The 16443-nt window shown below is 37.5% G+C and overlaps 1 protein-coding gene across 5 annotated transcripts; it reads right to left on the bottom strand.

The window, feature by feature from the left end:
* Nucleotides 1-1677: 1677 nt before the first annotated feature.
* Nucleotides 1678-15690, bottom strand: LOC117425626 (differentially expressed in FDCP 8-like). 5 transcript variants are annotated; one of them, XM_058993685.1, is made up of 13 exons: nt 15460-15690; nt 13807-13923; nt 11173-11270; nt 9496-9645; nt 9014-9155; nt 7118-7282; nt 6461-6588; nt 5692-5805; nt 4620-4700; nt 3612-3752; nt 3051-3160; nt 2341-2480; nt 1918-2030 (listed from the first exon to the last, which is right to left on the bottom strand). In XM_058993685.1, the coding sequence occupies exons 2-12, from the start codon at nt 13907-13909 to the stop codon at nt 2381-2383; spliced, it is 1332 nt and encodes a 443-aa protein (XP_058849668.1). In that variant the 5' UTR covers nt 13910-13923; nt 15460-15690; the 3' UTR covers nt 1918-2030; nt 2341-2380. The 5 variants fall into 5 exon arrangements, with proteins under 5 accessions (XP_058849670.1, XP_058849673.1, XP_058849668.1 ...); XM_058993686.1 differs by lacking the exon at nt 15460-15690 and adding an exon at nt 15416-15434; XM_058993687.1 differs by lacking the exon at nt 2341-2480 and having other exon boundaries at nt 1678-2030.
* Between the last annotated feature and the right edge of the window lie 753 nt (nt 15691-16443).

The following is a 16443-nucleotide window of genomic DNA, read 5'->3' as shown; positions in this document are numbered from 1 at the left end:
AATAACAAATACTGATCCATCCATTATCTGTAACCGCTTAATCCTATAGAGTGTCATGGTGAGCCGAAGCCTAACCATAATGAATAATGTCAGCGAATATTCTGTTACACTATCGTCCTTTTGTTTGTACTTCTTCCAAAAATGCCACAAACCAATGCATGTAGTTTTCTATTAAGAGGGCTAAAAAAAGCAATGCAACACTTATTTTACCATTCTGCAAATACAATTCAATCGCTATTGGTATACTGTATATCATTATTTAAAATGGGAATACAAACATATATATAATTGGTGTACATTTGTCTTGTTACTCATGCTCACCACCACTCTGATCTACAATGCTCCAAACATTGAATGGATTTTCAGATATATTAAGTGTTACAAATCCTGTATTGAGATAATGCCTATTAGCCCTTTTGAGTCATTTTAGTGCAAAATGTCCCAATTGCCCCCTTCTATACCTGCCCTATTGTCTACCCATCATATGTCAATATGGTGTGTGACCGTCAGGGACAGACATTGATTAGGCAAACTGTAATTTAGATTAAAAAGTGTGTGAGCACGGGGATGTCTGCGTGTGTGTGTGGAATAATGGGCGACAGGGAGGAAGTTAAAATTCTCCCTGCAAAAACATGGCTGGAGCTGTAAATTGAATAAGTGATTAAATGATTAAGTAAGGCTTCAGCCACAGGTGTATAAATAGGGTGATCACGGGTGATACAGGGTTGTGTGTTCAGAGGCAGAACGAGAAACGGGAGTTGCGAGAGAAGAGAGTCTATATTATTAGAAAGCTTTACACCAGCACGATACTTGTGTTTTGTTTCTTGTCTGTTCCGTATTTTTGCCAACGTGCTGTTTGTTTTCCGTTTTGTGAAAACTGTTTGTTTATTAAATCTGTGCACCAGCGGATTTCACTTACCACTCTGTGTCCTGCATTTCCTGGCCTGACGTAACCACCAGCCAGTCTGTTCACAAGTTTCATTTAAACTCCCTGGTTCTGCCTGAATTATAGTGGTTGATAAACTATCCACAGATTCAGTTATCTGTATGGAATGTAGTATTCTAAAAAGTCAGACTGCCAGTGTTTAGGAGATCTAAATATAAAACAAATCCTAAAGATTAATAACACTTTACTGTATAGGGGGGCCATGCCTGAAAACAAGGTTTCAGATGCCTCAAATCTGTAACAGGCTTGTCTAATTTTTTGTCAACAGAGCTACTGTATCTATTTTCCTGAAGGCTGTATTTACATCCATTTTCATTGCTGATAATGCAAAATGTCATTTCATTTAGATGTTTTTTTTCCCCAGTCAGTTGTTATGAATAAAGTACAGTTTGATAATCATGAAACTGTTCTAGACTAAAATACCAGGCCTACTTGCCACATGTAGGACACAAACACTGGTTATTTTTTACCAGTAGGTCACTACATTCCAACATGTTAATACAATCAGACAGCCCTGTTCACCTCTGTAACAAAAGTTAAGTTATTAACCCTCCCTCACCTGTCCTCCTTTATAAGCTGCTGCAAGCAAAACTGCAGTTTTTATAATAACACAATTAAAAAAAAGAGTCTAAAAATCATCTAATGGATTTTAAAAAAGTACAATGTTCAGTGAGCACTCTATACAATACTAAACATTTACATGTTTAAATGCATCAGTCTTACTCCAGAACTCAATAGAACAACATCTTTATGGGCTTGTAATCTCTCGGAAGAAACTCGGCTTCAGAACATACTGTAGTTGGTCCAAGAGACCAAGTTTCTCTTTACTGTTTTTACTGACAAAGGCTGCTTTAACGGTCCTATTCCAGCTGCTCTGGGTTCACAAAAGAAAAGGCAGCAGTGCTCTGGCATGTTGATTGTGTGTGCACTGTAAACAGTGAGCTCCATGCTCCACCAGTATTTGATTAGGGGAGGCTTCCTCTCGTTTCATCACTCCCGGCTGACCAGAGGCACCACAGGCTGGTTTCGCTCAGACATCCTTGCACATTTCGGGCAGGTGGTGGAATTGTCATAGTAACAGTCCCTGAAAATTCAGAAATATAATATAATCTTAATTTGGTTATCAGTTAAAAGAACAAGCCAAGTGACTGGATTATTCGACACCAATTTCAATCCTAGCACTTCTTTTTACTGTCAGCCTCGTTCTCATCAATTGTTTTATTTCTTCAGTGTGGGATGCCTATAGATTCTTCATTGGTCATTCCATTCATCTGGACTAACGGGTTACTTAACCTCTTATGTCATGACTTGATCAATACATTACTTATTGTTGGTAAAAACACCTTTAAAATAATATTTGTCCAGGTCATCCCCAACAAGCACATATGACCTACCCTGGAAACCTTTTCTCCATCACATGTGGTTTATGTATCCTCATAAAAAAGCCCTCCCCATTTGGAATCGCTGTTTGGCTTTGTGAGGTATTTCTGGAAAAGTGACAGAACTTGTCCAGAAATGTAATTTTGACCTCCTCCTAGTATTGAAAGTAGCAACAGGAGGTACATGTAATGTTAGATTTCTCAGCTGTAATGACAAGATAGTTCAATATGGGTGGATGCTCATGTCACAATAGATAAAAATACCAACTGGAGTATCAACACTGTTTTTTAGTAAGTGGCATTCACAGAAGGCTAAACTAAAAGACACTGAAATTATATTTTAGTGTAAAATTAGTTATGATTGTGGGCACAGCAGCTTCAAGTGTGAGAAAAAAAAGATGACTGTCTCCTTGAATAAACAAGGGAGAACTTTAAACCCTTTCATTTCAGCAAAGAAATGTAATACATATAAATGAAGTGGGTGTTGCATAATTAACCAAAATTAATTACACAGTAACAACATAATAATGTTACAACAGTGTTAACTGAACGAACAATAGTAGTACCTTAACTCTTTGGGCAATAGGAAAAATCATGCATGACCTAAAAGCTGTGACTCTAGCATGGTAATATGGCCTTCTGGAAATCAAGCCTGCATTTTTAAAGAAAATTCTCCATTTGGACCACCTTCAGGCAGTACCCCATGTTACCCAGCATGCACTGACCTGTGGAAAACAGCAGAGCAGTCGTGACACATAGAGGTGTGACTGTCAAAGGGGAAGAGGACATCTCCTTCTTTACACAATTCACAAACAAAACCTTTCGCCTGGCATCTCTAAAAACAAGACAGGAATCGCATTACATTGCATTTTAAGCTGAAACTTATTTAAATATCTTCTAATCATAGTCATAAAAGTATATTAAGAAACCAGGTTGTGTAGGTAGCACACATTTCCTAACAAGGATAAAAACATTGCCAGTGTCAGCCTCTTGATAAAGTAGTTCACCATGAAATCCACAGTATACAGAATAGTACTTTGTACTAAATGCCAATACACTGGATCCTCAAAACCAGCAGTTCCCAAGACATACCCCTCTATAGCTCAGCCAATCAGATATCAGTACTGGATTCTGAAAATGTAGCTGAAGCGGATCAGGCTGTGGGGGAATCTGCATATTCTCTCATTTCACCAGTAGGGGTCACTATTAAGCCATGGTTTCAGATTTTGGTTTTTAAAATAAGCTCAGGCAGGAGGGGAAGTTCACCCACGCACGCTCTCGCTCACCTCGCAGTCCAGTTTGATGTGCTTGGCGAAGCTGGTGTGAATTTCAGTTAAAGAGGAGCTCAGGCGTCCACTGGAGATGTCGATTAGGTCCAGCAGGGAGTACATTTCATCATTTTCTACAAAGTGCTGGCGCTCCTGTAACTGCAGTCGTCAAAAAAAAAAAAAAAAAAAGACTTGACAGTGAAAAACTAAAATATCCACACCAGAAACCTAACAGAAATATAACCTTAGTTACAAACTAAAGGGCTCATGTTATTGAATAGTAATGATGTCCTTGTGATCGTACTTTACCAGTGAAATAAGGACCATTATCGTGTTTAAAAACGGATCCTCAAATTATTTGTAAATTTCAATCTGATGGAATGTGATAATGGCCACTTTTGTTACAAGCCCCAAAGCAAAGCTAACAGACAAGGGACTGCTTCATGGTAATTGCTACATTCAAAATCATTTATAATGACTGGATGTGGCATTGGTCTAAAAGCACCGGTATCTATTTTTTATTTGAGATTTGTGTAGAAGTATAATTAATTAATTTAACACCCTACTCACAAACGTTTTTGAAGGACACTCAGGATATTAAACAAGGTATCAGAATTAAATGCTAATACTTAATTTCTGCCGTGTTTTAAAGGCTGGCATACATATGAATTGCACTTAGTTAAAGTTCAAGTCTAGTTCTTCACTGGATTTTTACATCTGCAACAAAAGACATGATTATTTCCCATCAAGATGCTGTATCTCTCCTGAATATTTTTTGGCATCAGCTGGAAGAAACCAAGGATGGCAAAAATGTGATGTCGCCTCTCATCATATCTATAACAACCTTTTTAAGGCTTATAGTCTGCCATTTGAGAGCCATTCCTCCTGAAATCTGATCATCACACCTTTTTATGAAGGTGAATTAATTACTGCAGTTGTAAAGAAATGTGTTTGATTCTTTTTATCGTTATCACAAAACAAAAACAAAAAAACCTAAAAGAGCAATCTGATGTAGCTCATACTGACCTGTAGCAGCAGCTTGGCCTCCATGGCTTCTTTACATGTGATAAAGTACGGCTTCATCAGCAGGATGTCCTGACGCAGTTTCTGTAGAACAAGGGAGCACAGCACAGTCAGCACTACCTCCACCTGCCTACACTGCACAGTTTCCTGAACAGTGGGGGGGTGGTTACACATCCAACAAAGCTGCCTGTCTTTCAGCCAAAAATGGTAAAATGCATTCGGAAAATAAACACGCAATGTTACCCCTTTAGGTGGTGGAAAGGTCAATAGCTCTTCTTCATATAAAGACACGAAAACACTTGTCTAAATCTATTACCAAGTTACTTTTTAGTACTACCATAGGCAATATTTTCAAAGATTTCCTACAGTCTTTTAAAAGGTAAAACTTTCACAGCATTACATAATGAGAAACAAACATATAGTGCGCTTCAGAGAACTAACTTACATTCTTGTTCATTTCTAGTAAAAATCATTTCTAGTTTGCAGTAAAAGGCCTGCACTTGGGTGGCTTAGGAGAGTCACAGAAGGACTCTCCTGTAACTGGTTTAAGAAAAGAAACTGTAGTCTTATTCCCAGCTGGTAATAATGCATTGAAACCAATTGTCCATAATGTCAGGACTGAGGTTTCAGTCACACTTTATTTTAAGGTCCGTTTTTTTTTTGTTTATTAACTGTTAACAAACATTGTTAATTTTTAGCTAAGGGTTAGGGTTAGGGTTAATAAAAACCTGATTTCATTTGCTAAACATTACTACAGTAACAATTTGAACCGATTTCAAGCATATGATTGACTGGGTAAAAAACGGCCCTTAAAATAAAGCGTGACTGAGGTTTCTTTAATCTCTCTCTTTGACCCAGTTAAACTGTCTAATAGCTTTGTCATGGAGTCAGAGGTGCATAATACACATCCTACAACCAGACACACTTCAGTCATGTACACAAGCTACACATTAAACAACTGGAGATCTTATCTAATGTGACTGAAAACAACAGGGATAAGGAACTACACAGCATACACGATGCAGACCTCCTGATATAGACAGCTATGGCGCATTTCTGTGGGAAAAGTACTCACCCGAATTTCCACCAGCTCTTCCACAAAGTTAAAGAGCAATGGGTTGATCTCTTTGAGCTTCAGGACAGGTCGTGATATCATCAAGCTGAGGTACCTCATCGAAGAGCGACACACCTACAGACAGGCGTGACACACAGCGACAGGGTTAATGGCACGGATTAATCATTTTCAATTGGAGTGGAGCCAAGCCTAGAATTCATATGATTTCATTAACCCATTACACATTACACTTACAATACCCATGTGCTAAACTTTGTGGATTCTACCATAAAAAAAAAAAGAACTACATACCAATTAAGCACTATCTTTCTTACAGAAACAGTTGTTCTGTCAGTTTTTGAACAATGCCATGCACACAGAAACCCCCAAACTTGCATATTCCATTGTCAGACAGACACATACAGGACCAACAGCACAGTGCAGTTGCCAATATTACCAGAAAGTATCAAGGTTCTGCCAATAGATAATTCGTTTAGCAAAGCTTGAAAAGTCACTTTGAAATAACTGACTGAAGGAAACTATCTCATGATGCAGATTACAGTGCTGACCCTTTATAATGTTTATGATACTGTGCTAACGAGAATGGAAGTGCTAGTGGAACGGCATTATAACTGGTTCTGCTGTATAAAGAGTTGCACTGTACTAACATTACACAGTGTTAACCTTGCAGTTTTCCCTTTGCTTTGTTTATTTCTCTTATATTTGGACTGCATCTCTGAGTCAATTGCTTGACAAATGTAACGCTATACAACAGATACGTTAAACTCACTTTTCTGGACTCAAACTCCCAGTTGTGAATGACTCGAGCAGGGATGACAGCCATGTCGTTCCAGTGGCAGTTGCTGCAGTAATATTGACCGGTGTAGTCGCACTGTCTCGCTTCATTCGGGATGCCCCCTACAGGAGAAAAAACAGGATTTTCACCTAACCTTCAAGGACAATTGGAGGTTCTCCTCCAGAATTAAATTGCTGTGTGAAACTGACCACAATTTTGAGAAAGTGATAGTTACAAGACCAAATGTTATACTTTAGATACCAGTAATTTCTTGCCTCTTTTTTTCCACAAATTCATATATTTCTTGGTTTCTTTCTAAAAACAATGATGTTCTAGTAAAATGAATGTGTGAACAACTACTTTATAAAAAGATGTGGCTTAGACGTATTCTGTTTTAATGTAGTTTTTTTTTACTCCTAATGGTATTTTTGCATTGCAATGCAAGAGGGCACATGTACAACAATTGTTGCAAGGATCAAAACATGTGTAGTGCTACACCTGTAAAGAGAATGACAAAGCTACATTTCCTGCATGGCCCTACACAGATTTGTCTTTTCAAAGACTGAAAACAAGGGAAGAGAAACAGAAGTCTTTGTGAAACAGGAGCAGAGGTGTATTAAGAGCAGGGAAGGCAAGAGCAGAGGCACTCACGCAGCGAGACAGGTGCCCGGCACTCTGCACACCTGTAATCCTGGCTGTCCAGTCCGCTTTCGGGGCAGATATTCAGCTCGTACTCCGACTGGTGGCTGACCTTTGACCTCACGCAGGGTTTGGTGATGGTGTTCAGACATCTGCTGTGGCACCGATAGGAACAACCTGAGAGACAAAATGAATTTAAATGTCAGGAATCTTTTCACTAAAAAGGTGTAGTAGCTACTAAAGCTACTGTGAATTAATTTGGGACCATTTTCATTGCCCCCCTCATCATTGTTTAGTCTAACTTTTCACTTCTGGATACATTTAAAAATGCAGGTACATTTACTGTGTAGTTATACTGTAGTTATTATTAACAACATGCATACATTAACATGCATTGAAGTCATTTGCCTGTTCATATCATTGTGTTATAAATACATTAAATAATGTAACACAAGTACAGTGCAGTTAATGTATCTGTATATTGGAGGGCATCCTCTGAAGGTACATATATTGGTATTCCTGCAATGCTCTTTGAGCCTGTCTTTCAGAGGATTGTGTTCTAACTTGGAACTCTGTCTAACAAAGAAAGAACAGGGAAATTGAATAGATGTGGATCCACATGGAGAGACGATGGCTGCTTTCGAAAAAACTGAATTTAAAACCGTGGAGATACTAGAGAGATAATCAAAATATGTCGGAAACATTATTTGGGGTTTCTCAGTTTCCCAATCACAGTATGTTTTTCATTCCTGGTACGTTTGAGATATTCAGAAAAAAAGACACAAATTAATAAATAACCGTAAAGACATAAATTAATAAAACAAGCATATTGAGGACATATTTTTGCCTACAAGTCTAGTTTAAAACAAATATTAACCACAAAGGACATTTAAAAAAAAAAAGGAAATAAAAAGACTGAATTCCTTTATTATATTTTATGCCATTGTGTATTAGTTTCTAATTCTAGTCCAGGAAAACATTGTGAACTACAAAAGAATAATTTCCCAAAGCTGTCTGAGCATCCTCCATTTTATTACAGTTATTCTGAAACTGTGCAATTCAAACCTTCCTGCCCTGCATATTCAAGACAGGCAGACACTGAGAACATTAACAGCACACTGGTGGATATAGTAGTTTGGTCTATTGTCAGTCATTTATATATTTTTTCCATGCCAGCCATTACATAAGAAATCTGAAATGATTAGAAATCATCATACTCTTCATTTGATTAATGAATAACCAAGTATGCTACTCAGCTGTGTTCTACTTAAGACTGTCACTGCACACTTGAAATAAGGGAAATGACAAGTCAATGTTAGACATGTCCTCACACTCTCAGGCAGTGTTACCTAGCAACAGCTGGTTCTAATCACAATGAGATGCGGAGTCCAGCCAATAAGTCAGACTCTCTCCCAGACAGTGTTGCTTCGAGACAGTTAATGTAGTCAAAGCACAATTCAAATATTAATAATACTAATAATAAATACACTGTTCATTTTCTGATAATTCATTGTCAATTTGTCCTGTGCCAAATGATCCAGAATAATCTATACTTAAACCTAAATGTAAATCACAATTTTACCCCAAACCTTTTAAATTAAACCTTACTTTAAAATCTGTATTATACTGCAAAAGTATTATTTAGTCCCCCAGAGGGATGATTAAAATATTATTTCTCTATAGAAAAGATACTATTCAAAGTTCACAGAGCATTTTGCACCAGAAGAATCGGCAACCTTCAATTATAAAGGAACAAGGCAAATACAGAATGGACATGGTAACATCTGAATTTTCTGCTATAATAATGTCATAATGTGTGGTTCTTTCCTAACCCAAGAATCTGAGAGAAGCATGGTGAACAGCCCTGCATTCTTGCAAGATTTAAACTGAAGCTAGACAGTGCCCCACCTGTGCAGGTATACCAGGTCTGGATGAGCCCCCAGATGATGGCGCTGCACTTGTCACAGGTCTGCTTGACACTTTTACTCTTCTCCTTGTAGAATCGGTGCTCCAGCAGGACTCGCATATTGGGCTCATCTTCATCAGGTTCCTTATGAACAAAGCAGAGAAATATTAGATCAATAATATACAGTATTTGGTCCTTCCTATAACAAAGTTATATTTTACACTGTTGTAGTTTTCATTTCCTTAGCCCTGATTTAAAATCGGGCCCCTGTATAATCAGCCTAGTCTGCCATGGCTGTTGTGCACAATACCAGACCAGAGTGTCAGTACTTTAGAGAAGATGTTATGCCTATTGAGACTGAACTACCATGCAAGTGAATTGATATAGACCCCAGTTAAAAATGTAACATTTAGGATATTTTGTTTGTTAACAATATATAAAAAAATAAATAAAAACTGAAATGCTATTTCTGCTAGAAGCACACCTTGAGTTCCTGCAGTTTGAGGCGGAGGTGAATCAGTCTGGCCACTGTGACCTTCTGCTTCTCAGAGTGCTCCGGCAGCTCCAGGATGAGGCACTTGCAGTCCTCGATGGCCTGCTTCAGATGCTCGATATCCGAGGCGATGAACGAGCCCTGCGCTCAAACGCAAACCACCCGTTACACACAGGACACTCTTCTTTGTGATGACTTACTTAATGGAAATCTCACTCTCATACAATCCATTCCAGATTTTACAATGAGCTGTATAAACTACGGTGTATAGGTAACCAGCTCAAGTGTGTCTAGCAAAACCTTTAGGAGCTCTTGGGAAATGAAACAGGCACATAGGGCAATGCGCATTTCTTTTCCTGCAGTAATGTTTGTAGCATTGTACGTTCCAGATGGGACACTGTAGAACTAAACTAACATGGTGACCCTTTTTTTGCACTTATTTAGAATTATATACATGCAGAGATTGAAATATAGAAAGGCTATCCAATCCTTTCAAATCTTTTTCTTAGCTTGTTAACACCATCACTGGTTCCTCTGTTAGTCTTTACGTTCTGCACTTTGTGTTTTGTCTTTGCGTTCTGCACTTATATTTCAGATAGAAAGCTATAGATAAACTGCTGGAATCTATGCTGTAGATCACATGATGTGATTGCAACTAGAACACTGAAGTGAGCTTGAAATACAATACATACAATGATTAGGTACTATGAAGCAGTGGCAACTGTTTATATATAGCGTATAAAATTCAAACAAAGGAAAATAAAATGAAGAAATTGCATCCTAGCAATAATGGCATGTCTAAGTTATTGAGAGAAGTCATTAATCAAAGAGTGCCATTTGTGTTGGGGGTATAGATCCAACCAGTAGATCATACATAATGCATCCCTACTTAGCAGAATTAACATAATGTAATAGAGTGCTTAAGAATTCGACTGCTACAGTTTGAAATTATTGCACATTGTAAAGTAAGAGACTACAGTTAGTCTGAAAGCATAACCTTTTCATGGCCAGGGCTGGTGAAAATAAAAAGCTTCCTTTCTGGGAAGGTTAAAGCACAAGCTTAAATACTGTAGACATATTTTTATTCCATTTCTGTATTCAATGTAAGCAAAGCAATTATAACTGTCAACAATTCTGGTTGGTTTGCATCTATGCCTTGTTTGATCCCCCAGAGGTTTGCTTCCTATAATAGGGATATTTTTATCACCAAAACACTGTTATTTTCTCAAGCCAATACACAGTTTAATAAATGTACATATTCCAATTTACTGCACGGTTACTGTATCACATCTTCAGAACAGTTTGCCGATTTGTTTTCTAATATATCACAGGAATATCTATAATTTTATTATAATTTGTTTAATTTTCTATGTGCCATTTAGGGTTGTCAGGTTTAGTTATTTCTACAAATAAATTATGCTTAGATTGTGTTTCTTGGTCTCTCGCAATCAAACAGTACAGTTTAGACTACATCAGCTAGAGTACATGTTTTTCTGAGTTATTACAAAGTTATGCAGTGGAGCCTATTTAATCACATAGCTGACTAAGTGAACAAAATATATCTGGACATTAGGTACATCGCCAGAGACAGTAACTGCATGTAAACACAACAGCACTGTCATGCTCAGCTCCCTGCCCTCATAACCCCCTATAGTAAATGAGACTGACCACAGGGCAAGAGAAGTGATCTTCTGCCAGACCCAAGTCCATGACTCGGTCAGTGGGGTGGAAGCGCGGCTCTGACTCGAACAAATCCGGCTTCATCTCTGCAAAGGAGAACACGGTCAGCTGTCATTGTTGCGTCTCGCTTACACACTCAAGTGACCTACTTACTGTAAACCGTGTGTCATACTACAGTCTTGCACCTGTCCTGGACCTTTGAGAAGTACAGAAGAACAATGGGTTGTATAGTGCCTTAAGAATTGTATTGTGAAAGTTTGGCTTTGATTTGATTTTAAAAAGTGCTTTCTTCGTACTTAACTGGTGGTTAAGGGAAGTGCTATACTGATCCCCCTAGATTAATTAAAGTCAGTGTTCCAAGCGTATGTTGACAACATTCATATTCAATACTGTTACAGTCTTAACCTGTGACATGTTTAGTGGTATGTTACTCTATCCCTCACCCGCCTCATCAGTTTGCATACCAACTGTCATGTGAATTCAATGCAGGGGTTTTAGAGTTTAATGACTGTTTTACAAGATATCTGCAACCCCTTGCTTTTTTATTATTCTGTTAAAATGGATTTCATACCACTTTTATGGAAGAAAAATTAAACAGAGAAACTCAAAATATATTACTTAACTTGTAATAAAAGTTAGCCCTTAAAATAAATTATTTTCAAGTCATTTCTTTGAGAACTTTATTTGAAAAGATATATTTTAAAAACACAAATAAACTGTTGTATCCTAGTTTACACCATACCTCACTGAGTGGAAAGAAAATAGCACTGCTTTGGGCTGCTGAGAACGAGGTACTGTAAGTAGTCACACCAATGGTTATTCTGAAGGATACAAACAACTCCAACTGTTTAGAGTACTTACAGTGTGCTTTAGACCTCTTGAAATGTTGATAACCCGTATCTTAGTCTTATGGACAGTGTACATTTGAACCCATTAACTTAGTTACATCTCCAATGTAAACATCAAGTGATTACAATGTTCTGCTATTTTAAAGCTAGGCATTCTACCCGATTATCGTTAGGCCGTCTACTCTGTGGTAGTGCCTTGCAATGGATTTTTCGGATTGGTGGATTCAAGTTCAGAAATAGCTTTCATTTCAGCTATTTAAAAAAAAAAAAATCTAACTAAAATAGTTCAGGATACACGACAGGCACATTTATCACAAACTAATGGGCCAAAATGAGAGATTAGAAATGTTGGAAGGTTAATCAAGGTTCTTTTCTTAACCAGTGACCAGGTCCTTTTTGTAAAAAAAAAAAAAGTTATTTACTTTAAAAGAAAAGACACATACAAAGTATTCTAAATGTAAAGCTTCAGAATTTGTAAAGAGGTGTGATAAAACAGAACTTGATTTTAACCTATTCGAAGTGCATGCCTGGAAATAAAGGCAGATTAACCCAGAAACATCCTTAATCTTGAAAATCACAGCCCCTGTGTATACAGTATATAAAATAGAAATATATTTATTTAAATATGCATTACTCATCCACTATGACCTGGTGAAGACCTTCAAACCTTTTAAAATCACCTTTCAATACTTCCTTGTGCTTAGCATAGAAGAACTGCACTACAAATACAAAAGGAAAACATATCATACATATTCTTAATCTACCTGCATAAACCTCGCAGAACAGCATGATGGACAACCTTCCAAAACCCAGCGCTCGAAGCCAACAGCAGTAAGACGTCCCGAATGTTCTAGTTCATAAACTACGAAGTGGTTTCACACCATACTACCAGGAAGTTATAAACCCACACAGTCTCATGGTGGAAACAGCGGGTGAACTTATGCAATAGTGGTTTGTACACTGAATCACAAGCCTTCCAATAAGGAAGTGATCTAAACCCCCTAGGGAATGCCGCAGCATGTTTCTGTTCCACATTCAATATGAAGATCTTGTCATGACAAGCTAGCAGCCTGGCTCAGACACAGACCGCATATTCCCAATATGAAAATCAAATGTATTAAACCCACACGGGGTGAGTTTGCAAGATCACTATTACTGTAGATCAGGCGTGCATAAATCCAGGTCCAGGTTTTACAGATATCATTAAATAATTACCTGATTAAGCCCTGGGAGGATGTAAAATTGGTTCAATAAAGTAATTTAGGGTACAGGTGGAACTCAATTATGCACCCCTAGTTCCATCCATAACTGCAAACACTCATTCAAAAACTAGAGGAGCTGAAACCACAAAGCATTTACCGCGTTTACACCTGAAAAAACAACTTCAAATAAATAACTCAGAAGGTTCATTTAACAGCTCCAATTGTGCATGCGCCTTAGTTGTTTATTACTAGTAATGTAACATTAGCTGCATGTTTAAAAAATGAATATAGCCCTGCTTTAGTCAGACAGATACTGTATTTGTTTCAGCTATATTACAATATCACAAATCCACCCCTTTTCTGTACAATTAGTCAGGACCAAGACAGACGTAAGGGGTGTTCAGGTACAGTCAGGGGGAGGTGTTCTTTGAGGGGAAGCTCTCATGGATTCTACTGTTACCATGCCGACTGAAGCCAGTGCTAAATGTTCTTTCTCCTTTCATGAACACTAAATTGACTACAATAAAAAAGTGAATTCTCTTGGTTTGTCTGCTGTTTGTTAATGCACCCACCATTGTGCAGCAGGTTCTCGTCTCCCCGAGGCTCGTCCTCTGCCCTGTTGAAGGGGTTGAGGTGGCCTTGTCGGAACCGAGCGAGTCTCTCATCATATTCCATAGCATCCGCTACATCTGGAAGAAACAGGAAAGTGCATCAGCAAAAACACGCTTCGAGAGAAACATGCCTCTGCTAGAATAATCTTAGAGAGTGTGGAACTGTGCACACGAGAACACTCTCATTACGGTGTTGTCTTCCTTTAAACAATGATAATAAAACAGTTGGAACCTTGTTACAAAATGACAAATTTAATCAGTGTCTTCAATGTTACAAGTTAGTGGACTCAATTAACAAATCTTTTTCAAAGTTTTTTTTTTTTTTTTCTTATTTTTAGATGTTAGCCTTAGTGTTTTCATATTCAATATTTCTTCGCCGCTTTTCCACATGCAATGAAATGCTGTACTTCAGCACAAATACATGTTGCTGTCATTTCTTGTGATGGCTTTTCTGACTGGCTTCAGACACATTTAAACAATTAAATGTGTTTAATCTCAAAGTTCAAACATAAACTAACACCCCTAACAACAGTCTACAACACTTTCATGAAAATAAAAACAGACAAAAAATATTTTAAAGGAGTGTTGACAAGGGACTTGTATTGAAAAGCTTTTGTTTCTCTTTTTGAACAACTATGTAGTTCTAAATACTTCCTGATATCACATCCTGTGCAGTTGGTCACACGTAAACAAATCGCAGCTGGAAAACGCGATACAGCACAGGTCATGATTTAGTACCAGGATGCTACTGCAACTTTTACTTCTTCAAAAGAAAGCCTTTGTTTGTTAAATGAAGAAAACAAGCTTTCATTTAAAACAGGAGGTTTAGTTTAAGGCTAATATACAGTAAAGCCCACAAATATAACCACATAACTGTTAGGACATGTGAAGATAGAAATTGTATTCCAGGGTTTTTTTTATCAATTTTATCAATATAAAATAAAACGCTTGCGTCCAACTTTACTTAAGCAACCGTAATTTACATTTTCCATGTGAAGGAGCTACTACTTCTTTTAAGTTCTCAATTCCTGATCTGGTGGTTTTAAATACACAAAGTGGAAGCAGAACCGAAGAAGGTGGGGTCTTAAAACTTTGATTATGCAGTGAAAACTGATCTATTGTAAATACAGTGCCTAGTAGCCCAAGTTTTGGAATTCCTTACTGATGACGTTAACACGTTGTCACCGAAGAGGCTTCTCGCTGCATATTATCAAAACAGGTCGTAATAATAAGAGACAACTAATACATTTCGCTCTGCAATGCTTTTTAAGTACAGCGATATGCTATTGTACTGCTTTGTAAGAGACAATCGACAGGGCAAGATTTAACCCACAAAATATGTCAATCGAGCATAGTGCAAAAATCTGTATTTAGAAAAACTCATAGATATATTTGTTATTACGAAACAGGTGATTGATAGAATGATCACTTCACAGAATCCAGAGGCAAGCAAGGAATTGACCCATGTTTAAAATAAATAAATGAATAAATACATGCATGCATGCATGCATACATAAATAACTAAATAAACTGTATCGAAAATGCTACACAGACATTGCAGACCACATACTGTATTCGATAAAGAAGTGCAACGATGGAAGAACATATTCTTACCTCAACAAAGAAAAAAAACCCTTGCGTGTCTTGAAACAATGACAAATTCCACTTTCGTTTGCTTAAATGAAAAGAAAAAAAACTGTCTGTGGTATTAATGTCTGTATGTTCAAGACAGTACCTTCCCTCTTATTTTGCAGTGTAATGCATCCCAACCAACTAAACAAGTCTGCTACAGCCATGATGTCTGTGGTGGCTGTCAGATTACATGTATGTGTTTCGTCTGTTCAGTGCTGGCCTCTATTGACCGGCTGATACAACTGAGTATATTATACTATACGAGGCATTTTCATGTTACGTTAGCACAAAAAGTTACAAGGTTGCTTTTGTATGTATGCTAAAAATAACTCATTTCCGACCGCTTGACGCTTTTGCAACGAATTTAGTCACACTTCTTGGTCCAACCGTCGCATAATAGGAATCAACAAATTAGTAAACTGCAGGATGCAATCATAATGTGTGGATTTACTGAAACCACATTAAGATGACAAGTTTCAAGTCCCAATTTAGGGTGACACTTGCTCTACTTGTTAATTTTGTGGTTGTGTCCTTGTTTGTGTTTACTTATGTGAATGTATATTAATATTGACCCCTCGTTTGCTGTATTATAGCTGTTATGTTCATTTGTTAAAGCAACAGGAAAATTGCTTTACTTAAAATCCTGCACTTTTTGGACAAGGACACGTTCTTTATAGCTAGAAACTGAAAGCAGAGTGTATGTGGAGCTGTGTGTCTAATATGATTAATCTGTTATGCAAATGGTTCCCGAGCATGTATTCTGTAATATACAGAACCTTCCTAGTAAAGCATAGGCGAGAACAGTAAAGCACAGAGGTATAGTAAATCATAATTTTTTTAAAAAAAACGTGGTACAATATGGTGAATGCATAGTATAAGCGTGGAAAAAAATATGGTAAACTTGTAAAATTACTGTGCAAATGTATTGCAGCGTGCACGGGGGTGGGTGTCAGGGTTGGTAGGTTA

Source organism: Acipenser ruthenus, chromosome 20 (assembly GCF_902713425.1).
Source record: "Acipenser ruthenus chromosome 20, fAciRut3.2 maternal haplotype, whole genome shotgun sequence".
Classification (NCBI taxonomy): Eukaryota; Metazoa; Chordata; class Actinopteri; order Acipenseriformes; family Acipenseridae; genus Acipenser; species Acipenser ruthenus.
This window is presented reverse-complemented; position numbering and strand designations above follow the sequence as displayed.